This window comes from Ursus americanus, chromosome 25 (genome assembly GCF_024610735.1).
Source record: "Ursus americanus isolate L20-20 chromosome 25, mUrsAme1.1.p, whole genome shotgun sequence".
In the NCBI taxonomy this organism is placed as follows: domain Eukaryota; kingdom Metazoa; phylum Chordata; class Mammalia; order Carnivora; family Ursidae; genus Ursus; species Ursus americanus.
In genome coordinates, this window is record NC_142151.1 from 37,838,788 (window position 1) to 37,865,820 (window position 27,033).

A 27,033-nucleotide genomic window follows, 5' to 3' on the forward strand; every position below is an offset into this window, starting at 1 on the left:
TAATACCAAAATCATTACTTATCTCAAATGGCATATCTATCACATTTTTCAAATGAAATCTTGAATGTAACTATCCTTTAAATCTATTAGGGCAAATTTGAAATAATTTTCCTGACTTATTGTGGTGTGCAGCACTCCTGATTGCTCATGGAACTGGGCTATAATTTTGCTTAGTGCTCTACGAAATTAATGTTCTACATTTTTATTGATCTAATATACATGCAGAAATATTTAAAAGAGAGCACCACAGGCTCCAAAAAGGAGTCCGTGATAGAAAAATTGTGGGGAACATGTGTCCTGCACAGCAAAGTTTCCTCTTTTCCATTTCACCATGGTTGTTAGATGCTAGAATAGTTCCTGCTTGCACCTCAGACTTTCCTTCTTCCTGAAATGCATCCTTTTAAAATTTTTTTAGTAGGGTTTTTTGGTCATAAAATGTTCTTCTTTATCTGAAAACATACTTATTCCACTTTCATTTTGACAGTTTTGCTGGGTAGACTGTTATAAGTTGAAAATCATCTTCTGTTGGTACTTTGAAGATACACTTTGTCTTCTGATTCCTATTGTTGCTGTTGAGAACTCAGCTGTTATGATCTATTTGTTGCCCCCTTGAAGGTGACCTTTTCTCTGGCTCGCTACCAATATATCTATTTGTTTGGGAAGTAATAAATACAATTTCCCTGCAATATGTCTAAATGCAATTTCTTTCTTTCTTCCTTTTTTTTTTTTAACGTGATTTCTTATTATATTTATCCTGCTTGTAATTACTGGGCCCCCTGCACCTGAAAAAGATTGTTTTCCTGAAGTCTGGATTTATGCATGTGTGTGTATGTGTATATACACACACACATATATAGAGACATATTTTTAGAAATATATTTTTAGGAATATTTAAATATTTCTTCTCCCATATTACTCAGCCATAGAAAAGAATGAGATTTAGCCATTTGCAACAACATGGATGGACCTAGAAGATATGCTAAATGAATTGAGACTAATGAGATTGCACTTACCTATGGAATCTAGAAAACAAATGTACAAAGCAGAAATAGACCCATAAATACAGAGAACTAATGGATGCCAGAGAGAAGGTGGGTAGGGAAATGGGTACAGTGGAGAAGGTACAGGCTTCCACTTATGGAATGAATACGTCAAAGGGATGAAAGGCACAGCATAGGAAATATACTTAGTGTACTGTTTATGTCGTATGGTGATGGATATAGTTACACTTATGGAGAGCATAGCACAATGTGTTGAGTTGTGAAATCACTCTGTCGTACCTGAAACTAATGTAACATTGTATGTCAACTTCAATAAAAAAGGTATCTTTGATTTCCTTATTTTCTCTATTCTCCTTCTCACTCTATCTTCATGTCCCTTTCATATTTTCCATGTTAAAATTCTGATGCATTCAGGGTAATATCTTCAGATTTATTTTTCAATTCAATAATTCTCTCTTCTACTATGCCTAATCCACCATTTAACCTATCTATTGCTTTGTAAATTGCAATGATTATATTTTTCTTCCTAGAAGTTGTATGTGGTTCCATTTAAAATCTGCCTGGTCACATACTGATGGTTTCTTTTTTTGTAATATTTTCAATTCCATCTTTTACTTAAACACTTCACATTTATTTATTTTTTTTGTTCTGCATCTCATAATGCTAATATCTGAAGTCCTTACAAGTCTTAGTCTGTTGTGTTTTTTATTTCTTGTGCATTTAATTTTTTACAGTGAAATTATATTTGGCTGAATTTATTCTCAGGAAATGCTGAGGGGTTTATATTAAAGAATGCTTTCCTGTGGAAAAGATTTATTTTTGCTGGGTGTCAAAAGGGGCTACCAACCTGGGATCATTTTAATTTCTTGGCTCTGGCCATGGGGAATGTATAAATTTCAACCCAGACCCATGTGATAATATGTTATACATTCTACTATTTTTTATTGTTTTCCTCTTGAAGCCACGACAATGATAAACAGGTTTTTTTTATCTGCCTTCTGTTACTGCATGGGATTTTCTTCAGGTGATCCATTGACTGAGTCTATAGCCTCTTCACTTGTCTCAGTTTCATTCAGTGTGCATTGGGGGCATGTCCTCAGAATTAGTTCCCTCTACTTGTATGGGCCTTAGGACCTACTTTTTTGGAACCCGAATGTACATATGATATTCAAAATGCTAGGTTCCCAGTCTTGGCATGTAATCCCAAAGTATCCACAATTCCTCATTTAATCACCTCTGATTTCAGCTTGGTGCTTTACTTTTGCTGGAGAAGGGTGGGAATCTTGAGGATTCTCCTCACTTTCTTGCAAGCTACACAATACATTTAAAAATGTTTGTTTAGTGTACTTTGTCCAGTGCCTAAGTGTTTAGCTATGGCAGAGCCTTTTCAAAAATATTCTGGATTGCTATGCTGCCAGTGGATAAGTCATAAACAGTTTAATTTTCAAACCCTTTTTTGTTTAAAAAAAAAAGAAGTCAGAGTTCTTACCAAGTGCAAAACCCTTATTGTCAGTGATTTGTAAATTGGAAAGGTAACAACAATAATGGTAGGTAAAATTTACTGTATACCTATTTGCCAGGTACTGAATGCATGTTGTCTCATTTCTCTACAAATTAGGTAATATTATGTATGAGCTACAGGTGAAAGATGTGAGACTTAGATAACTTAGAGACTTTCTCAGAGTCACATAGTAAGTGGCAGGGATAGGTTTATCTGATAACAAATTTTGTGTGCTTTTTTTCTCCCCACTGAACTGGACTGCCTCTCTATTCAAGCTCTGCAATCACAGAAGATAAAACCATTTGAAAAATGTTACCAGCTGTATTTTGTTTTAAGGTGCAAATTGATCAGAGAACAACTTTGTAGTAAGGAACCTTCATCTCTTAATGATGTATCAAAAATTTGGTAAAAATCTGACAATCTCTTCAAAACTTATCATGGATCAAAGAAAGAGACAGAAATGGGAAACATTAAACAGTGAAGTTGAAAAAAGCTGTTTTCAGTCATTCCAGTATATCAGATAAGTTCTAGAAGCAATATATTTGTTTTGTGCTTTATTCACTGCCTTATCTCAAAAAGAACTTAAGACAGCTGACAAGAATGCATAAAATTCAAGATACAAATTAGAAATAGGTGAGAAAAAAAGAAATAAGAAGAAAAAACAGAGAAATAAGATTAAAATAAAAAGGTATACCACTGAGCTTGTTTTGAGGCAGCTTGCAAATCTGGCTTTCTAAGGTCAACTTAAAAAGGGCTACCTGAGTAGTTATGAGTCACCATGTGTATATAATAAAAACAACCCAATTGTTCAGAAGCACGGTATGACTGATCCCTATGAACAGGATCAAAAGTTTCTCACAAAGCACCTCATAAATAGGACATTGTATAATGAAAAGAACAACATCCTGATCATGTAACTGTGGCACTTTTTGAGTGAAAGGGGAACTATTAAACATGATGCTGGGACAACGGGTATAAACTGAGACTGTCCCCCCAAAATTAAAATGAACACTTACCGTACTTACAGTAATCACTATATTTTAGTACATATTTTATGAAGATATTTTATTATTGCATCCCTCAATACAAGCTGATGATTGCACACAAATTGGCAATTCAGTAAAAGCAGCTGTATTTAAGGTTAACATGACATGATTGGTTTTAACTTTCAGCTGATCTAGTTAAATGGTAGATTTTAGAGCACAGTGGAGCAGGAGTAACAAACTCATATGGGCTCAGTGGCAAGGGAATGAACATAGGACTGTCAAGTAGCCAGGTGTAGGAGAAGAGGAAATGGTTAGTGAATAAAACATTTAAAAACAATATTTTGAAAAAAAACATCAATCTATAGTTGAATCTAGTTTCCAACTCAGTGACTGACAGTTGGGAATCATGACATAGCCATATAGTTTGGTTATTTGATGCCTATGCCATCTGCATTCAATATTCAATAAACATTTTTAAACACTAAACAGGCCTTCGCTTTTGAACTAATTCTTGCTTGTGTCTATCACTATATTAAAAATATATTTAGGAGGGTTTCTAATTAAATTTGAAAATTTCTGAGTTAATTCTTGGCTTTTATAAGTAGCATGTTCTTTTGAATAGTAATCTTTACTGACTCAAAATTTTCTCTGACCCTGGCTCCTGAAGAAATGCGTTTTCTTGGTCTTTCAGTTTGAAGGACCTGTTAAAAAATAGCCCATCCAATCAGAGGCTACATTAGTAAAAGTTCAAGATTCCAGACCAGGGAACTAACAGTTAAAGGGGGATTGCAGTCTTACCTTACACTGTGCTGGTAGATCCCATCGAGTGCAGCTCATTGTGGGTGTCTCGGTTACTAAAGGGAGACAATGACAAAGCATGGGGCCCTACATGGCAATGCTACCACTGTCCACTATTTCTAGGTTTCCTCTCCTTTGAAGGGACATTTTCGAGTCCTTGTAGCTCAGTGCCATCCCCACTCCCCTTAGCAACTATCAGAAGATGACCTGGCCTCAAAGCCATGATCAAAGAATGCAAGTCTGCTCCCCCCTTTAGCTGTACCTGTGTTCACATAGCTCTGGTTAGTGGAAGAGGTATCCTTTCTCCTGTTCAAGACACATGAATCCACAGGATGTCACTTCTTCTGCCTTCTTAGGAATTCTTTATTATTTATTTACACTCTATTCTGTATCTTCAACTCTCCCTTTCTCCTGGCTCTTTCCTGTGGACACAGAAAGGAGGTCATCTCCATGATCTTTAAATAAACAAGACTCGCTCTTTGTCTTCCAGTTTCTACACTCTCTCTCCTCTGCTCTTCACAGCTTTTAAAAAGGGGGCCTGCAGGCGATGTCTTCTGCACTCACTTCCTATCCACACCACAATCTCTGGCAATCTACATTCTGGTCCTTTCACTACTGAAATAGCTCTTGCCCAATGACTTCCTAGTTGCTTAATCCAAAGAACAATTTTTTCTTATCCTCACTAGCATTGGTGACTGTTAACTTCTTTACAACTCTCTCCTTAGTTTCTGGGATAGTGCTATTTCTTGATTTTCCTCTAACATGCCTGGACATTCATTTTCAATCAATTTTATGAGCTGTTTGATCACCCCCTTAATGTTGGCTTTCCTCTATCTAGCATATACATGTTGGGTTCAACTGACACCTGTTGACAAATCCCAAATCTGCAGCCCTAGACCAGTTCTAAACTCCTGATCTGAACATTCAAGCGCCTAGCTGTTCTCAAACTCAACATGTCTGCAATTGAACTTATCTGCCCCCCCATTCTCCCTGTCATTGCCTTTCACTCACTAAAAGTAGTCATTTAGAAATTATCTTTAACACCTTCTTTTCCTTTCCTCCTACGTTTGCATTTAGTTGGTCATCAAGTCCTAATTTTCTCTTCAATCAGTCTTCTACTCTCCTACATCACTGCCCTAATTTAGAAAGTTTAATTGTGCAGCATGCTTTCAATAGTTCCCCATTATCTTCATGACACATTTTTAATTAGCATGGCGTCTAAAGCCATTCATATTGTAGTTTTCCCAAAGTAGCGTTTAAATTGAAGTATCCAGAATGCACCATTCTCTTTCACCTTTCTCTGTGCTCTTCCTACCCCCACTATTTGGTCCTGCAATACTCAGGTCAGATGTCTCCTCCTGCAGGGTGTTTCCCCAGCTTCTCCAGACAAGATTAGGCGTTCCTCTAGTATATTCCTGTAGCATTCTGGGTTTACTTCTGTGAGGGCATTCATATCAACCATGCAACTGCTAAATTTACTTATTGGGATCCTTCTTTAAACCCACCAATAATAATAGCTAACATTTGTTGAAAGCTGTGTAGCAGGCCCTATATTAAGTACATTGCATGCATTATTCATTTAATCCTCACAACAATCCTAAGAAGTCGTTACTAATACTACCTTTGATTCCCAGGAGAGAAAACTGAGCTTACAGGTTAAGCAACTTCCTCAGTCACAAAATTATATCCTAACCTTTTTGAGAGCAAGGATCCGTCCTATTTGTCTATGAAGAAAACTTGTTGATACAAGTTGGGGGTACATGTTGATACAACTTGGGGGTACATGGTAGTTCCCCAACAAATGTTTATGGGTTGAATAAATGAATGAAGAGCACAGAGGACAAGACTGGAAGCAGAAAACAGAAATTAAATAGAGGCAGACTTTAACTAGTCTGAATGATTTTGTATTAGCTAAAACTGTCCAATGGAATGGATCACTCAAAAGACAGTTACATGTGGCACTTAACACACTGAAGTGTATTTATACATTTGCATTTTTCCTCCCTTGTGAGTAGGGGCTGTATCATACTTTGCTTTCATTCTTCAGAATCTAGCCCAGGGCTAGAGATGCTCAGCAGGTGTTTGCTGAGTGAATTGGATTGAATTTAAAGGCCCTGCAAACTAAAAAATGGGTATTTGCCCTTAATACAATTCATTGTAGTTTACTAACTCCCATGGTTCTTAATTTCTTCCCATTATTTTGCCTTTTCTTTCTAAATAACTTTGAGAATAAAGACAAAGTAGGGAAAGAGTTTAGAGACTTCATTTGTTGTTTGTAAAATTCCACCAGGCTGTAAGCCCTGTGGGGGCAGGGAATAATAGGTATCTTTTATCACATTACATCCTTAGTCTTGCACATAAAAGCTGTTCAACAAATATTTCTTGGATGAAACACACATGCTTACATTCGCATGCACGCACACACCCCAATGGTGTGCTGTTTACTCCTAGAAGGGCCCCGTGGAACCATATGCCATATAAGGAATTCCTGCATTAAGTGGGGGATTTGAACCAGATCATTGTTGTTACATGTAAAAACTAGTTAAATTATCTACTTTGGATCCCGAAAAGAGAAATGGAGAAAGGAAAAGAAGAGAAAAGGACTAAATCACAACTGTCATTCCCAAACCTGAGGCAAGACTCAGAGTAGTAAAAAATCTCCCTCAAAAACCCCACAGACAGTGGAAGAAACAGTGGCTGGAGGACCTCTGAGGCCCCTACCAAATTTAAGATTATTTAATTTTCATTTATTGATCCTAAATATTGATGAGAGGCTACATATCAACACATTGATGATTCAATCTGGAATTCATTTTTTATATACTATCCTAGGCACTGAGGATACCGTTGTAAAAAGAGACAGAGAAATTCTTAACCTCATGGAGTTTACATTCTAATGCAGTATGGGAGCAGGAGACAGATGATAACAAGATATTTTAGATAGAGTTATCCAAAAAACGTAGCAAGAAGCCAGGAAATGGCAAAATTCATGAGAAAGCACTACAGTCACTGTATCTTAAAGTGCTAGGCTCTTTGGTCATTGGCATGAGACAGTGGACCTTGAAGTAATTTTTGATAGTAATTCCTTAGCACTTTAAAGATCCATTCCTTTGTCAATGTCCTATTACCTAAATTCCCCATACCGGTTACACTGTTACCAACTGGTACCATTTCCTCACTGGCTTCCAGCTTTCCTTTCTCCTCTATGCATATAAAAACTACTAACTACAATTTTCTCTTAGGTATCATATCAATTATTTTTTCTTCTTAAAAACTTCAACAGATCTGTGAAGATGCATATGTCAGTTTTGTCACCTATTTTTTCTCCTGCCTTTACCTTTCTCAAGTCTACTGGCAAACTCTCCTTTTTCTCAGTCTTTCCCTAACCATTCCTTCAAAAAACCAAAATAATCTTTTTCCATGTGTACCAACTAGTCTTCATCTCACTTAAAATATTCTGACTTTCCTTTTCTTCCATAATACTTTTCCTAACCTAGTATAAATAATATTAAACACTGCATATTCACATTTTTAGTTACAGACAAGATTTTAAATTTACATCTTGGACAGCAAAATATGCAAGAAAGCGTTATAACTGAATTTTACATGTTTTATATTCAAACTGGTTTACCAATGTTTATTTTTATCTTTAGCTTTGGTGCAAGACCTTGAGAATCAGACTATTATTTTGAGCTATGTTCCATGCTTTTTTTTTTTTTTTAAGATTTTATTTTAGAGAAAGAGTGTGTGTGTGTGTGTGTGTGTGTGTGTGTGTGTGTGTGTGTGTGTGTGTATGAATGGGGAGAGGGGTAGAGGGAGAGGGAAAGAATCTCAAGCAGACTCCATGTTGAGTGCGGAGCCCTACACAGGGCTCGATGTCATGACGCTGAGATCATGACCTAAGCTGAAATCAAGAGTCGGACACTTAACCGACTGAGCCACCCAGGCACCCCTATGTTCCGTGCTTTTTAACATAGGAACACAAAGACCCTAATTAACATCTGATGTCTTGACACACTTCAGATCCAAATGATAAGAGATGATTTATCTGCCACTGTAGGGTCAATACATGGGAATCACATACAAACACCCATGTTTTTTCCTCTAAAAGAACTATGAACAGCAATATTTGCTTTGAAGAACATAGTTCTTAAAGGCTTATCACTCCCAGAAAGAGAGTATTTTTTTAAAGTCCAATGAGGTTGAATGTTCTTTATGCCCACTTTACATCTTTCAACCTAAATCACTTCACTCCAGGATATACTTTAAGCAGTTACCCTTCCAACTTATACAGTATCTTGTACTTAGGGTTCTCAGGCAATTTAATCTACCATATTCAGTAGAAAGTCTTTCCCCTATTTAAAAGAGACATAAGGTTAGAAATCTGAAACTGCTCACTCAATATTTCAAAATAAACTAGTACTGGAGCTAGTAAGGCCCAGAATTCCTATTTTAGTTTTGGACAATTGTTCTATATTTAAATATTTACTATTCTTAAAATTATTGTAAATTATAATAATTTAAAAAGAAAGGATTTAAGCTGTAGGGTTTGATCATATTGAAAGAGCTATAAATTTGTTCACTCTAAACGAGGAGCATATGAGGGATATCCAAATGTTTTATAACATTTCCTTTTAACTGTAATAAATGACCATGCTGGAAAAATAATTATTTTATAATGCTGGGTCTCAGGGAACATTAATCTCATTTCAAGTAAAACCATTTTAACTTTTTAGAGCTGATTCAATCATCTATGACTGACTGAATGAAACCTCATATGTGCCTGGCACAAGTAGGCGCTCTGTGTACATGGTGAGATCTGAATCTAGATTCTATTCTTTAGAGAAGTCACAAGATCCAGGATTTCCTCTGCTCAGATATCCAGATGCCATAACTGAATCGGAGGGTAGTGAGAGCAAGCTTTCAAATCCATCAACACCCAAAAGTTTTTGTTTCTCACCTGCTCATGCCTGACCCAATTCTAAAACAAGTATATGTTTTTACTGACAATATTTTTGTTGTGGATGACTGTTGGTTGCAGTTAGCTTCTGCAATTCTACCTGGCTCTGAAGTTTGTTTTTTTAAAAAAAAAAAAAGCTGTTAAGACAGACATTTGAATTTAAAGCTGTGCATTAAGCTTACATAAATTCAAAAATACTTGAGGTCTCAGTTATAATGCTCTACTACTCCAGTTTTGGTCAGCTGAAGTGGAGCCTTGTCAAAATACTTTTAAGCTAAACAAACACTGAATTTTACAAATGACATCAAATAATTTCTATAATATATTTAAAATTCTTTTCCTATGCTCTTCAGATCCTCCAGGTAATGAGATAGAAAACAGAATGATCTCTTATAGATCTTTAATGGCACTTGTTATTTAATATTAGTTATCTTTGTACATGTTTTACTTTTAGAAGTAACATAAAATTCTTGAAGGTAGTACGTAATGGGCACTTAATATTAATTGAATGAATAAATGGACAAACATCCAACGAGGCTAAAGGAAAGGACAGATAAGCAGCAATTTGTGTCCCTGTGTGCAGTGGAAAGTACACACTTGTAAAAAGTAATCCAACTATTCTTACGTGATGACTGGGTACATTGAAAAATTCACTAATAAAAAAAGTACCACTTAGGTAACATATGCACACACAGAAGCACACACAGAAGCAAATGCAAAGAAAAGTGCTAATAGAACATATATCAAAGTGTTAACAGTGGTTACTGCTAGGAAGAAGGCTGTGATTCTGGGGGCAAAGCCTTAAGCTACCAATAATATTTAACGTTTTACAAGAGAAATTTATCTATATTATGCAATTCAAAATTAATTAGAGAAAAAGGAAAGGGAAGAAAACATAAGACACTGGCATAGAACCAAGAGACATTCTAGGCCGAACTTGCTGTATTATCAGGATAAATATTTAAGTGCTCTTGATTTCCATTTTCTTATTTAAAACGTGCAGGTAAGATTAGCTGATCTCCAAGCTCTCTATTTTATGATGAACTGTGAACTATCAATCATTATAAATCACTGAAACCACCAGATCAATGAGATATAAAAAATCTAAATACCAGCCAAGCTGTTTAGCATTAAGAATATAAAAATTAGAAAGTTTCGTTCTACTTTTGTACCAAAGCTTGGTGTATCTGCACAAAGGATCAGCAGGCAATTTCAGGTGTTGTACTCCTAAAAGACAACAGAGAGCTGGAGTAAGTGCATAAAAGGGATATTAGGAGAATCTAGGGGAAAAATGGGCCTCTGAATGAGGAAGAGAAAAAAGAATATCAGTACTCATCTTTTTGGAAAAGAAAATGTTAGTGAAGTAGTACATAACATTCTGAAGTATTTCTTTTGATGCAAGGGACATTGTAAAGATGCCTAAAAGGTGTTCTGTTTTGTTCTTTTTTAAACCAAGTATACCAAGTAATGTGTACAACCGATAATCTTACTTATTCGCACATCTCTAAGTTGTACTTTATCATCTAAACGATGGATGATGAGAAGGATGAGATGGTCAAGGATAAGGAATATGAGGCCCAGGTATAAATGCTGCATACCTGTTACTTTTTTTTAAAACTGTGTATTTTTAAGCAGCCATTTCAAAGTGGTATGACCCCATGTCAAAACAGCTACTGAAATATGTCCTAATTTATGGGAGAATGGTACTGATGATGTAGTGGCCACAGTAAAGTGGAGGCAATAGATGTGCAGTTAGTGTGTGTGTGTGTGAGAGAGAGAGAGAGAGAGTATGTGAAGAAGGGGAATATGAAAGCAGTATTACTCGAATTGACTCATGCAGAGTATGGATGAGTCCTAGAAATCACCCTCATCCTCACAATTGTACTTCTCCATGATTTCTCAAATCTATCCTCAAGCCTTCATTTCCAGTCTCCTATTATATTGTGATAGTAGTTTACTACTAGTCATTCCTTACTACTAGTCACCTTCTGTTCTAAACCTAAGATAACCATTTTTACCAGTTGTGCACAAATAAGTAAGTTTGTAAGCCAAACATATTTTATTTTTTTAATATTTTTTTATTATATTATGTTAGTCACCATACAGTACATCCCTGGTTTTTGATGTAAAGTTTGATGATTCATTAGTTGTGTATAACACCCAGTGCACCATGCAATACATGCCCTCCTTACTACCCATCACCAGCCTTTCCCATTCCCCCACCTCCCTCCCCTCTGAGGCCCCCAGTTTGTTTCTCAGCGTCAATAGTCTCTCATGCTTCATTCCCCCTTCTGATTACCCCCCCTTTCTTTATCCCTTTCTTCTCCTACCGATCTTCCTAGTTCTTATGTTCCATAGATGAGAGAAACCATACGATAATTGTCTTTCTCTGCTTGACTTATTTCACCTAGCATTATCTCCTCCAGTGCCATCCATGTTGCAGCAAATATTGACCAAACATATTTTAAAAAGTCAAATCTGTATCTCTCTATAATAATAAAATTTCCTTTATTGTATTCCTATATGCTTGAATGTGATGGAAATGACTGCAGGAAAAGCGAGAGCCTAGGAATTTACATGGCTTTGCATATATGTACATCTAGCATTTATGTGGCAAAAGAAAAATGGCTGAGAATGATAGTCTTAGGAAAAAACTTCAAATTCCATAACATCATGGATGCTTCTCCCAGGCTGGCCTAAGTGAGCCAGAAATTGGCTCACCCACAGTGGACTAGTCACCATTCCCAAAATGTGCCATATGTTTTCATGCCTTGGAGCCTTTCAATACTCTAGCCTTCCCTTCTCCACCACCAACTATGAACATTCTTATAAAATACACTCAAATACCCCTTATTCTATAGAGCTCTCAGATTTCTCCAGGCAAAGTCAACACCTTCATCGTACTCCTTGATCTACTATAGTCAAATTATTCCTATGTCCACTCCTTCCTCCTATCGCTCATGAACTCTAAAACTTTAAGGCAGGTCTTGCACCTTCTTTTAAACAGTTTCCCATCTTAACATGTTGCGTGGCTGATAGCCTTCCATTAATGGTAGTTTGAATGGAGGTAGAAGAAAACAGCAACGAAACATCTGGTTCTAAGGGGCATTAGGAAACTCTCTTGTTATCTACAAGATAAGACAGATTCATTTAAACTACTCCATGAAAAGCTCTTATTTTAAAAAGCAATCAAGGGGGCGCCTGGGTGGCACAGCAGTTAAGCCTCTGCCTTCGGCTCAGGGCGTGATCCCGGCATTACGGATCGAGCCCCACATCAGGCTCCTCCGCTATGAGCCTGCTTCTTCCTCTCCCACTCCCCCCGCTTGTGTTCCCTCTCTCGCTGGCTGTCTCTCTGTCAAATAAATAAATAAAATCTTAAAAAAAAAAAAAAGGCAATCAAGGCAGGAAATCTTGTAATTTTCATTGGAAACATTTTTTATCAAATAGCCCTTGTTTAAAGTTCTTTCTTACACAGGAAATTTTTACAAGATTCTGCAGAAAAAGATGCCTAAATCAACAAAATATAACTTTCACACTAGCTATTAAGTGTCCTCTAAAAGCATAATCCAATTAAGAAAAACCTATGTTTTGTCTCACATTCAAAGGTGTCTATTTTGAAATTAATTTAATGATAGTAATATTCTTTCCCATTATCTTTTTCTTTTTCTTTTCTTTTTTTTAATTCAAAGAACTTTTTCATATATTTCTCTTTTTACTATTTGCTCCTGACACTATCTTATGGCTATGGTCTTTAGTATCAACTACATCTCCAGCTGAAATCTACAAAACTCTGTGAGTACCTTAAAGGCCCCTAAATCTCCAACAAACACTCAAATTTCCCTTTTCTCTATGTTCACTAGATTCTCTATAAATATGCATCGTGTTTTGTAACTGAGATGCTCCAAAATGTCCTCCCTCTAGAGTGAGGGCCTATTACAACGAGCATAGCAACGAAGTCTCTTCATTTTAGATTAGGTGTTCTTAGTACTCTTTAGCACATCCAAAAAATCCTTAAGACCTCCAAGGAGCCTCTGGTAAGTGAGGAAGTAAATCTAATGGGAAAACACTGGGAGAAGATCTTTAATGAGGCAACAGGAAAAGGCAGGGGATTCCACGAATTCTGGTAAACTATTTGGGACTCCAGAAAGGAATGGGAACATAGACAAATTGTTTTTTTGGGAGGTAGGAGGAGCAAGACTAAAGAAGAATATGAGAAAAGTTTCAGATTTCCAGAGGAATAAATGTTAGGGTGAAATGAAATGTAGGTGTGAGTAAATTTTCTAATTTCTGTACCTAGCAATTTTGAAGTGCTTCATGGTTTATGAACACACCTATTATGTGGTTAGGTCTACATCTCTTCAACAGAGATAAAAATAACTGGTCACCATCCTAAATATAAAACTATAAAATAGACTATTTAAAAATATTCTATTTCTTCCAGGTATGAAGAAAAAAATCACACACAAGAAAATGTTATTTTACATAATTAACTTCAGCAAATCAGAAGCTTAATTAGGATAGAATTTTAAAATGGACTTTCAAGAGTTATTAGGTCTATATTAACTTATCCAATAATATATACTTAGCATATTATATTGGTTTTATGCAATATGGGTTACGAAGAATAAAGAGTGATCCTTGCCCTCAAGAAGCTCACACTTAAGCACAGAATTAGCACCTTTTGTTTTTGACATTTGTGTTCAATTTTTAACAATGTTTAGACCACTTTTCAGTATTTTTGACAGAATACCAACTGTATCAGAAGGCCAGGTATATTTGGAAAATAGGAAATACCCACAGGATAACATAGGAGGATCTGAAAGGCCCTGAGAAGTCTTATGGAAAAAGAATTTTAACTTCACTTAACTTGGTTGGTACTTTCCAAAATTATGTAACTGCTTTTTTTTTTCTCCTAACAACCTATAAGCAGATGATGGCACACTTTGAAAAATGCTGATTTGCGTACAGAGTTTAAAAAATGTATTCCTAAATATTTCCTAAGGCACTGAAAACACAAACTTTTAACTTTTCACAGTTTCAGAAAATACATGAAAAATAGAGCCTCTGTTTGCAAATTCTTGGTAACTAGAAAAATAATTTGATGGAGAGGTCAAGGGATAGGAAGAAAATAACAAATAGCTTTTCCAAACCATGGAAAACTATCTGTAACTGTAAACTATGTTTTAGAAAGACTAAAAATACTCATAAAGTTTTAATAACAGGTGATTTAAGTATATAAGCCTTTTAACAAAATCTACCTTATGTGAATATACTGTTTAGACTCTTTCAAATAAATATATCTTAATCTGTGATAAGCTTTACTTATATTCTTAGTATATGTAGAGGCAAGATGTTACATGCTCCATATTCCATTTGTTAACATTCACTATCTTTCTGCTCTTTTCTGAATTTTAAGTTTATACCTGCTCTTCTCTCTTGGTAATAACTAATGGAATTCTAGTATTTAGGCACTTCTATTTGCTGGTTTGAAAAAAAAAAATTAGGAAGCTTAAATGAGGAAATCATGTACTCTCTTCCCCATAGCTGCAGAAAAGCAGATAAAATTCTATTCTATGTGATATAACTGCCTTTGCAAATGCGATTTTTAAAAAAATAGTCCTGTTAGACCCTTGGGACTTGTGTTGCTATACCCTGTGAAAATAGCATAACTTTTATAGCCTGTAATTCTGATTGTCTTAGTAATTTGTGGCCTTGTTAATAATACTTTAAGTAACATTTTTTATTTCTGAAGGTTTTTTGCAAATTTATTTTGAGAACAAAATCATTGGCACATCCCTTGCAAATATATGGTCACGCACACATCTCCAATTATGCGTATATTATTTAGAGAATTTTCACCAACTCATCTTTAGATAAATAATAGGTGCTATGACCAAAACAGACACTTAACTATAATTATTGAAGAGCGAACTGATTGCTCAGAGAAAAACATAAATTTGTCTCTGCATACGCAGTCTGTTTTCAACACGAAGTAGTAAGAACTTTTCCTTTCTCCATATTCTTCCTAGTTGGCAGAAGGTGCTGTTCTTACCTGACATTATACTTCTACTTCTCAAACATCACAACTGATTGATTCTCCTGTAGCTTTTGGGTAGTTCTTTTAGATAATTGTAATAACAATAAAGGTTCCTTACTTCTAGAGGAACTAAAATATCTAGGAGTCCTTATAGTCTCGGGATGTGGCTATTACTAAACTAAGGCTGTGGTGACCTCTTGCTCACAGGCATTCTTACTCTTATCTTTAGTAACCAACTGGTTTCCTCTAACTCATTCAGATGTTACTGTTTTTCAAGATGAGGCTGCAAACTAAGTAAATAAAATCATAAAAGTCCCCTGCAGATATTCAGGTTAATGTCATATGTGTTGTTCACAAGAATGTTTCAGTGATTACGTGTACCTTTGCAGAATAGGTAAAAACATACTTATATGCAAGAGCTGACATGACTGTTGGCAAGTCTTTATTGCTAAAGCCTAGCAGTATCATTTTTGTCTAGTAATTATCAGGAAATACCTTTTTCTGATAGATTGTAAAAGAAGTTTATAAAGTCCTACTGACTATTCAAAACTGTTCTACCTAGAAACAATAAGGACAGTATAACATCTAGATGGGACTCTAAAAAAACAAAGTGCCCAGGCATATTGGCCATTTTTAAGAAATCTTCAGCAACCAGACTGGATTTTTTTAAATTCATAAAATATTAATGGCCTATGAGATTTCTAGGTATTTACCACCTTATCTCCATCTAGGTTCCTTAGTGGAAGATGTAACCTGAACCTCACCTAAGGGGGCCTTTTAAAATATTCCTATTTGTCAGGTTCAAAGTCTCCTGTTTTGGATCTATGTTTTAAGATATTCTCTCACCCATCAAAAGATTTCTTATTATTTTTAGTTCCTTACAGACATAACGTATAGAGGAAAGTTTCTTGAAAACCTCCCACTTAAAGCACCAGACTAGTAGTAACAGCTTTCAGGTAACTCTTCGTAGTGCTGGGTCTATCTAGGTAGCTGGTGGACCTTCTATCCTAACCCTGGTCTTCTGGTCAGGAAAATTCTACCTCATATGTCAGACACACCCAAAAAGCCTTCCAGACCTGTTCCAAGAGAATCCATCATGAAATAACTAAATCTCCAGGAGATAGCACGTAAACTTGCCTGTCAATAGGAAGGTTTTGCCTCTGACCTCATTTGATGGATCTTAACTAGATTATAATCTGTCCCCCTGAAGTATAGCCCAACTTTTGCTTTCACGCTTGGAGGTTTGGTCTTGGCCACTTCTGAACTGGGTTGAAAGACTATATAACTTTTCGGTAAAATTTGCTGTTCTGAAAATCTTTCCATGTATTTAATCACTTTTCTTCTTGGGAAATAAATTCTTACTTGAGACCTGTCAGTCAACACAGAGAAACCAGGACTGCTAATCTTTCTTTCATCAAACACTGCCAAATGACCATCACTAGCACAACAAGAGCATGACACCAAGCAAGGGTTGCAACTTGCTACACCACCACACCACCCTTCTTGAACTTTGTGGTTTATTGAATCTCAATTATAAGGCAAGGAGGATCTCTTATCAAAGACTGAATAAAACAAACTTTTCTAAAAATAACAGACCTGTACCTAGTTATTGCTCTACGACTGTGGAAACTCAAAAGATACAGTAAAAATACATTCCTTAAATGCTGGGTTTGTTCTCAAAACCTAAAACATTAAGGGAGAAACTCTTATCATACCAATGTCTTTTACCTGAATAATGTGTGCAATGTTTGGATACTCAGAAGTAAAAACCTCCTTTAAAGTTCAGAATATGGCAATGATTTATCATAATAAAATTTGTGGGAAAATATGGAGGCACTTGCCTTACATTCGGCAACTGATGTCCCTTAATTCTTAGCTTATTCTGGACTATGTTTTAAAAAATGCTACCTGTTAAGGTGAACATAGCACAATGTATAAATTTGTCAAACCACTATAAAGTTGTACACCTGAAACTGTGTCAACTACACTTAAAAAAAAGCTGTCTCATGAAAAGAAATTAAATCTAAACATGTTGTTGTTCTTTATAAACAAATAAGCAAGCAAGCATGCTACATGGAACTCTGACTCTGAGTGAAACCTCTACCTTCATTTTAAGATTTTATTTATTTATTTATTTATTTAAGAGAGAGGAGTGCACGTGTGCACTCAAGTGTGAGGAGCAGCAGAGGGAGAGAGACAAGTAGACTCCACACTGAGCAAGGAGCCCAGTGTGGGGGGCTAGATCCCATGACCCTGAGATCATGACCTAAGCTGAAACTGAGTCAGACATTTAACCAACTGAGCCATCCAGGTGCCCTGAAACCTCCAGCTTTAAATTGTGACTTTAAGGAAAAGAGGATGATAATTTCAAAGACACCTATTTCACTTGTCAAGCTCATGCACACTCATGGTCATACACATTTGGCCTGGCTTTGTATCTTCCAATATTTTCCAATGAGAAATATTCACATCTGTGAAGCACAATGGTTTACGGAAATAACATTCCAAGTGAGGTTATAATAATCTCAGAAAGATAACAAATTAGTAAAATAAGAGATCAAAAAGACTGCTTCTCTAAATCTGCTCACTTAGAGGATGGCCACTGCAGTGGGTCCTACAGAATTACTTGGCTCAGATTTTACCTTCACCAGCAAAGAAAGGATGTATGTTCACTGGCAAGGAATGATGCCCCTACATTCCTGGCAATTCAAGCTATGTCAAAAAGAATTTGCCAGGCTGTACCAGACAGAGAGCTAAGACCTATTTACATGGGTTGGTAGCCTTTTAAAGGGCATTGAGCAGTTACAAAAATTGTACAAGGTATTGCAGTGAGGCTAAAACTGTTAGTCCATATGTAGCAGTAATATTTATAAATATCTTATATAAGTTGTAGCCTTGAAAGATGCATATCCAATGTTCTTACCTGGTTACTAAACAAATAGTGCACATTGGCAAAGAAAGTCTAAGAATAAGTGATAAGGGGATTCCTATAGATTCTAATTTAAGATAAAGTATTGCCTAAGAAGCCCCAGACCTCATATTTGAGCTGTTTTCCCAGTAATTCCCTCAAGTAAGGTCTTTTAGCTTATTCTACCATAATTCTGTTTTTATTTTGCTTATTTTCTGTCACTTTCACTGATCAATGACTTCTGTTTAAATTTTTATATACTACTCTTTAAATAATAAATGATTCGGATAAATTTATGGTTTTATGCATATTTGCTTAGCAACTAACTATGATTCTGGAAATTGGATTTTATTAGCAAGACAGAAGGAATGTTTAGTAGAAAAAGCACTGATTTGTGAGCCAGGAGGCATACTGTAAAATGTTTACCTTTTTAAGAATGAGCTCAATGTGTAACATAAATCAAGTGCATCAGCCTAATTATTGGAGTCTGAGTAAAGCACATGTTTCCTCTCAAATGTGCCCTTTTCCACTGGTTCAGTAGGGAGTGGGCCAAAATCTTATTGTTAATGTATATATAAAACATGATGGGATGCTACCCTTCCCCCACCCTCACAGACAATGCATGGAATTTAAATTTTAAATAATAATTAAGCATATAAGGATCTACAAACAAAAGAGGGCACAGAAATAATATATTTCTAATAACCATTGAACGATTTAGAATATGCACAGTTTAGGACTCAAATAGTTTAGCATTTTTTAAAAAGGTTGTGATGAACTGCCTTCAGACTAGTACCCTTGAAGTTCCAATTATCATACACTGGGTCCACAGATAAGCTACAAGAACCTGCTGTGAGATAAAGTAGCCCTGTTGACAGATCTCTACAAAAGCAAGGTCTGGGCCTACACCTAGGCACATTCCTCAGAAACTGCAGCAAAGGGGAGCAGAGCAAGCAAGCACAAAGGAGAACAAGAAGATTGCAGTGTGACCTGGCCACACCATTGGAAACATTCATCAATGTCACCCAGGAACACAAAGCACACACTACTATGCATGCAATTATAATAAATGCATATATATCCCTAGATATTCCCAATTAGTTAGCTGAAGAATTATATTTGGGGCCCATTTTGAATTAATTTCTTATCCACTTAATTTTCAGTAGAGGACAAATTAAAAAATAGTTAAATGCATTTAATTATACTTTCTTTAAAAATCTATAGTTCTTCTTTGGACATATTTGCTTGTTTGCTGTAATTCTTCTTCTTTTTTTTTTTTTTAAGTAGGCTCCATGCCTATCGTGGAGCCCAATGTGGGGCCAGAACTCATGACCCTGAGATCAAGACCTGAGCCGAGATCAAGAGTCAGACTGAGCCACCCAGGAGCCCCTTGTTTGCTGTAATTCTTATAGTCTGTTGAACTACAATGATACTCCTTAACTAGTTTCAAAATGCCTTTCCCCTGAGACTCCTACACAAAATAAAAAGCAGTGCCTGAGGTGATCCTCTAAAGTTACTACTTGTCTTTAACAAGTAGAACTTTAGCTTTTTGGGTATCACAGGGCCCTTTAAGATGCCCATGCCTGCCAAGACCCTTTCCCTTAGAAGAATGAATAAACACATTGTTTCACGAGGTTAGTGGACTCTTTGAACACAATATATAGACCACAAGTTAACTCTCTTATCCAGTTTAGGAATATACTAAGAGTAATATTACAAAAGTCTCTTTAGAAACTGACATTGAGAACAAGGAGAAGGTCAGAAGGAGAGTATCTGCAGTGGGCACAAACCCACCCAGGGTGGTGTAGTCTGATATCATTACTATTTTTGGTGGCCCCAACTTTAATGGAGCAGAAAAAACAATTGAGGTTAGCAAATGGTGATGTCAAGGATGGATTTAGTTCACTGGGAGGAGAGCAAATTCCAGCATTTCCTAAAGAGTGCGAAGCTTTTTTGCAGTTTCCAAAAGAAGAGGAGCAGCATTGTTTAACCCCCCATTAACCTTGAGGCAATCTATCTTTCAATAGTTAAAATTACTAAACAACAGAACAGGACCTACACTTAAATTTATTTAGGCTATCAATAATGACTAATGGCCATTTAATATTAGTATTATTAATAAGAGGGACATTTGGTTGTAAGATACAACACTCCTAAAATTTTCGTCTTTGTTTAAAATACCTGCAAGCATTGAAGTTACCCGTAAAATAATAAATCAGTTATTTTATACCCCCAAAGAACTAAGTATTTTTCATGTAATTATCACATAAAGATTATTCTAAAATATTTCTGAGTTCTATATACTATGAATTACATCAAAGAACCATGGCACCTTTAACAAATTGTTGCCACTGAGCTGTTGGTTAGAATTTCCCTTAACATATAGCAAAAAACCTCAATAATTTACACTTGCTCTGGTTGACTTTCTATTTTGATACGTAGTTTGTGGTATGTTTTCAGAGAAAAACAAAAACTAAATTAATATTAAGTCAATACTACTCTGGTTCATATAGCTTCAAAGGAAAACCTGTATGTATATTTATAAAACCTAATTATTACATAGTTTTGCATTTTGGCTTAATTCCTATTTTATTGTTTCACCAACAAGACTGCCAACTCTTTAAGCTTTACAGCTAGTCAAGAATTAAATCTGCATTAAATACAGAATTAATGTGTCTTTGGAGTTTAATTTTTTTAAATTAATAGCAAAGTGCAATGTCAGAAGAGTCAATGTACCAAAAAATTGAAACAGAAAATCAAATTTCATTAAAACAATTCCTCTTCGTTTGCTCAGTAGTATATTTTTTACACCCCCTTGCTTTTCCCATAATTAAAAAGTTAATTACTGGAATCATATTTTTTGTGGATCTGAGTTTTCAAAGGATGTGATTTAAATGCTGTTATTAATATTTTTACAGCACTTTGAATAACACTAATCTTACATTGATCCTAACAGTAATGTAATGCTATTTTGTATATAATTATATTTAAATGTCTCTATTCTAAATAGAATTTTGAATTTAACTCTATGCTAAATATCCTGCTTAAGTATTAAAAATTAAGAACCCTACGGTCTGAAGAGTTCATTATAATCTTTTAAAGCTAGCAGTTAAAGATTAACATCTTATACTGGAGTATAATTTCCTTGAGGGCCAAGGCAATTTCTCTTGCCCACCTACCTTTTGCCCAAGGTAGGCATTCAATAAATATTTATTCAGTAATTTAGTAATCTGCATTGATAAAAATTAATATTTCCTTGGTTTAGTATTTATGCTTTCCTAGTGTCCATAAGTTATTAAATACTATAACAAAGTGTTAAGCTATTATAAACTGTGATACTTTATAAAAAGCAGTTTGGGGCCTACTGTTCTTTTCAGTGATCAAATTAGATGAAATAAATAACAATGCACAAATGTACCACATTAAACCCATAACAATTTTAAAGATTCAAGATTAGTTAACTGACCTAAACAATTAACGAGAACTTCCTGTCAAAAGCACACTTAGGGATGTCTCTCGAAAGAACATTGTAATTGGTTAAAATATGATTTTTTAATTATTAAGTCTTATTAAAAGTTCTTTAGTAGTTGAAAATTATCTCTTGTTTTGTTTTTAACAAATTGCACTAGATTTATGTACAACGCATAGTCTTTAATATCTATTGAAAAGAAACTATTGAAAAGAAACTATTGAAAAGAAATCCCCCAAAACTTATCAGACCCTGTAGGGACAAATCATTCAAATCTTGGTCAGCTGCAGATTCAGAACATCTACTTTATAATTATCTTAATCTACAGTAGAACAAACTATCTCACTTTTTAAAAGCTTAGTTACCAGTACTCCTTAAGAGTCATCATCTGAAGAAGGACCTTATCTATGATTTGATATTGTAAACAAAGATTCAAATAAGTTAGCCCACATAAAAAAGTACAGCAGCAGACACAGGCAAGAGCAGCAAGTGGTGAAAGCATTCTCTTAACAACAATTCCTTTCTTCTTAAGATCATCTTTAAAGAAATAAAAATTTAAGTTCAAAACCTTGTTCAACCAATTCTTTTAAACCGTAACTTAAAATCCAAAAACTTGTCCAATTAATCAATGTACCAATTCCTCAATTAAGTTAGTTCAGCTGTTGTAATTTTATAACCTGACATGCTTGATTTGAAATTTGGTTTAGTTTTTAAGTTTACTTGAATGAGAAATTTTAAACATTACTATTTCTTAATTAAATAGTATTAAAACTGATAAGAATCGGAGATGCATATAAAATAACAGAAACCTCTAATTATGATGTTCTGAGTTTGCAGTTACTATTAAAAACCTCACTTTTGCATTTTTTCACATCAAAAATATTTTGTCAATATTTCTCATTAGAACAGTAAACTATACAAATTGAGCTTCAACAATCTCCATTGTCACTGGTAATTTTTATGGGAATAATTTCTATTAATGCTTGAAAACAAACAACTACATTTTATTTATATCATCAAACTAGAGAATATTGTAAAACTGTTGCACCTCCCAACATTTTTTCCAGAATCCACCTGCTCTATGCTGCCCACTATAGGAAATGCAATACGGTACAAAGAAATGTAATATGCGCTAGGGTTACTATTAGTGCAATGCCTTAAAAAAATATTCCCTGGGTACTTGGGGTCTAAGATACGGTATTCTTGAAAAAGATACAGACTGATTAGTGGTAACTAAATTTATTAAATATAAAGAACATCAGTAGGAACAGACAGTACCAGAAACTGTATCTTGGTAATCCACACGCCAGGAGTAGCAACTGGGTGCGGCAGGGAATGGGGCATGGAACTTAGTGATTGAGGCGTAGCCTGCAGAAAAATGCAGTTTTGTACTAGAGAGGAAATATGAGGGTCAAAATCAACCTAAATAACCGCCCCCCCCCAAAAAAAACCCCTCATGGAAACATAAATGTCGCTGCCACCGTAAAAAAAAAAAAAAACCACATTTGAAATAAGTTATTCCCAAAATGTATATTTAAGTTGCATCAGATGTATCTCCTCTTCTCTTAAACCTATGCATTCCTCTTACAAGCAAACACCCTTAAGAGCTTTTGCTTCACATTTTTCTACTTTTGGAGAAGTTGGACCGTGTAGTAATCTGTTAAACATTAAATTTTATGGTTTTTTTTTCTATGCCTAGAGCATATGCAAAGTGTTATGAATTTAAATTCTATTCATCAGATATACTTTAGGACTCCATTTTGAAGATGACAGCTTCTTTTCAGAAAAGGGTTGTTTTTTTTCAGAGTCAACTCTCCAGTTACATATCACATCTTAATTTTTTTTAAAGGTAATTAAAACGTTAGCATCACACTCCAGGTCTTTACCCTTCGAAATTTTTACTTAAAAGCAAAACACACTATTGTATATGCATGTGTGTACACACACAAATACACATTAACAGCAAACAGTGGCTTAAAAGTGGTAACCCCCCACTGAAAAATAAAAAATGTCATCCCTCCACTCCGCCCTTCCATATGAAATAAGACAAACAGATTTGCCCACTGCCGAGTGGGATACTAGAAAACATGTTCTAAGACATGTTCTGAGACACTGGCAACACAACCCTAAATCCCGACTCGGACGACCTAAATTTCAGTGTACATGCCTTCGTTCCCACTGCTGCCCCATCAGCACCATCCCGGACCCGGGTCCGGATCGCGACCACCCGGCGGACCAGGGCTGTCGGAATCCCAGAGTACGGCCGGTTCCCCGCAACCCGGCTTCCCAGCTCTCCGGCTCCCGGCCAACCGCGAGTTCCCGGACCAGGAGGTTCCCAAGCCCGCGACCCTGATGAGGGGTACTGACGGTGCTGTGGACTCTGGCATTTAAAAACTATCGAAAAGTCTCGCTGCACAAGTGGAGCGGCTGAGGCCGCCGCTTTCGTTCCGCATCGTCCCGTCCCCGTCCCTTCCGAGCGGGCCAGGCGGCTCAGGCGACTCTCCGCGAGAGCGCGGTCAGCTGCCGGGAGCGCGGAAGGGCAACCAAAGCTACCAAGATGCCGCAGCAAGTCCCCCGAGCAGTCGGCCGAAGCTTTCCCTTCTCCCCTTAGTTACAATTACCCCGGCAGCTTCTGGAGCTTCCTTCGAGAAAATGAAAATAGTAAAAAAAAAAAAAAAAAAGCATGAATGTAACAGAAGTCGCTGACATTTTCCGTTGAATGGGGTCCCCTCGGCTCCATCCCTTAAGCAGAATCTCCAAACTCGGATGCATCCTCAGCCGAGGTATTCCATGTTGACAGATCTCTCGCCTCCCACAAAATGGGGCCGAGGAGGCGGCCGCTGTCTCCTCTATGGGCGCCGCCATTTTGTGAGGCGGCGGCGGCGCGGCGGCAGCAGCCCGGGGTGTGTGTAATGGTTGAATAGAATGACCCCCTCTAGGGAATCCCCGGCGCGGACAGTTACGTAAGGGGCTGTGCGCAAGTGCGGCGTTTAGGGAATCCGCACAGCCCCAGCCACGCAGCTCTGCGGCCCACATCTCCACCACCCCTAAGAGGACCGGTGGGGGGAGGGACGGTTGACCTGGTCTCCCTCCTACCTCGCCCCCCCCTTGCCGCCGGCCCCTACCCAGCTTCTCCACTCCCCCAGCCGGATCTCCGCCTTTCACTGGTTTCTGAGACACTCACTGGCCCTTGGGTGTCAGGAACTTCCTAGCCACAGCCTTATTCCAACCCCATTTAAGAGACAAACTTTACTTGGGAAATAAATCCGTTTCCTAGAGTGAGCACCGGAAGCATGCTGGGCTATATTACATAATTTTTTTCACCACCAAATAAATGTTCCCATTGGAACCACTACCTGAAATCATAAGCATCCAGACCTTTTTAAGCCTGTGACCTTGGGTTACTCGGTGACTTTGCCCATAGTGGCCATCACTAAAATGGGAATAATGATACGCCTCACACACTGTGAAGCTTAATTAACATTTGTAGCAAAGGGCCGGTTCCAACGCCCCTTGTAAATGCAAACTTAGGTGGGAGTATTTGTTGAGATGATTAGTTTCCTTTTAAGCAGCTTTTTAAAATTAACCTTCAAAATATTTTAAGTGGGGACGGAATTTGAGACATTTGAAAGCAAAGGAAAACAAGGTTTTACTCAATATTTATTTAAGCGCATCTATCTTTAAGATACCTTAATGTAAAAATATAAGCGTTAATTATTGTCAAAGTTCAAAAGATTGGTTCCCAACCAGTATAATTACTGTTTGCATAACTCAGCATAAAATAATCTAGTTTGATATGTGAAACCAACCAAAGGCAAGATGAATTAAGAGCATTACTATATTTCCACAGAACTGACAGTTCACATTGTATTTAATTTACAGTTTGCTAAAGTTAGTTTGTGGATAATTCATGGAAAATGTGCTAATCAGGCCCCAAAATACTAGCACAAGGCTGAGAAAAGCCGATTCCTTTAGACCTTAAAAAAAAAAAGGTAACAAATTGACTTTATTCCGATCTGTGAATGATGCGTAGCGTGAGGAGCTGCCCCTCGGAGCTTCCGTTCCGTACCGAGCGCCAGACTGGTTCTGTCGGGCTGGCAGGGACTCCGAGGCGGCCCTTCCAACAGCCGGGCCGGGGACGCGAACATCGCCTCCACCCCTAACCCTGGAACAACCGGTAGTGGCCGTTTCCCCGCGCCGCCCCCCTTTCCGCCGGCTTTGTGTGCGTGTGAAATGTGCGGCACATTGCAGATGAACCCTAAGCCCGGCGAGCCGAGTCTATTGTTCCCCGCGAGGAGCTGCCGGGGCGGTGTGGAGCCAGGCGCAGTGCCGCGGCCGGCCCTCGGGGGTCGCTGTGCGGCGCTGGCTGCCCGGCCGTGGCGGCGGCGCTGGCGGCGGCAGAGAGGGAGGCTGGCGGGGAAGGAAGCAGGCGGGCGGCGCGCAGCGGCTCGGCTGCCGCCGGTGCTTTCTGCCCGGGGACGCCCCAGCCGCCGCGGCCGAGGCCGCGCGTGAATGTGTGCGAGGGCCCTGCGGAGCTGCGGCCGGAATACACGCTGTCACCCCTCTTTCCACAAACCACCACACAGACCTCCCCCTCCCCACCCCCAGCCCCGCCTGCCCCAGCCCCGCCGCCGCGGCCGCCGAAACTCCCGGGCCTCCGGCCGCCCCGGCCCCTCACCGTCGGCTCGCCTTTCCCCTCGCCCGCTCGCGCGCCCCCGGCAGCAGCACCATGTTGAATCGCGTCCCCAGGCCGAGCCGCCTGGGCCGGCTGCGCTGAGAGGCGGGCGAGAGCCGGGCCGCGGGGAGGGAGGGAAGGAAGGGGTGGGGGCCGCGCTCGCCCCGCGGCTTCGCGCGGATCCGGCAGTCGCCTGCCCCTCTAGTTTCGCTCCGATTTCTTTAAACTTTTTTAGAAATTCCCCTCCCTCCTTCCCTCCTCTCCCCCTGGCCTCCTGCTCCCTCCTTCCCCTCCTCCTCCTCCTCCTCCCCCTCCCTCCCTCCCTCCCTGCGCCGCCGCCGCCGCCGCCGCCGCCGCCGCCACCGCCGGCCCATGACTGAGCCCCGCCGCCGCCGGCCGAGGAATGGGCTCCGGGCTCTGGTAGGAAGCGCAGGGAGCGGGGGGCGCTTTTAAAACACCGATCTGGGTTTTTTAAAAACCTCCTTTGAAAAAATAATGGCAAACTCGACGGGGAAGGCGCCTCCGGACGAGCGGAGAAAGGGACTCGCTTTCCTGGACGAGCTGCGGCAGTTCCACCACAGCAGAGGGTGAGAGCAGAACCGGGGGGGCAGCGCCGGGGCGAGCCGGGGCGAACGGGGCTCTCCCGCCCGGGCCGGGCGCGGGGTCCCGGCTGACAAGTGCGGGGCTTTCTCTCTCCC

The 27,033-nt window shown here is 38.2% G+C and overlaps 1 protein-coding gene and 1 pseudogene across 3 annotated transcripts in view; one reads left to right on the plus strand and one right to left on the minus strand.

Annotated features, from left to right (window-relative positions):
* The window catches only part of LOC148107808 (uncharacterized), a 36,822-nt pseudogene extending 10,211 nt beyond the window's left edge, over positions 1 to 26,611 (minus strand). The window contains exons 1-2 of the transcript XR_015721672.1: positions 24,282 to 26,611; positions 4,287 to 4,708 (exon numbers count right to left, since the gene is read on the minus strand). The product of XR_015721672.1 is annotated as an uncharacterized LOC148107808 (transcript). The remainder of the gene's footprint in view (positions 1 to 4,286; positions 4,709 to 24,281) is intronic.
* ARID2 (AT-rich interaction domain 2) overlaps positions 26,611 to 27,033 on the plus strand; it is a 159,591-nt gene continuing 159,168 nt past the window's right edge. For both annotated transcript variants that reach the window (XM_087855791.1, XM_045801219.2), the window contains exon 1: positions 26,611 to 26,922. In XM_087855791.1, the coding sequence (XP_087711917.1) occupies positions 26,831 to 26,922 (92 nt within the window). In that variant the 5' untranslated portion in view covers positions 26,611 to 26,830. The remainder of the gene's footprint in view (positions 26,923 to 27,033) is intronic.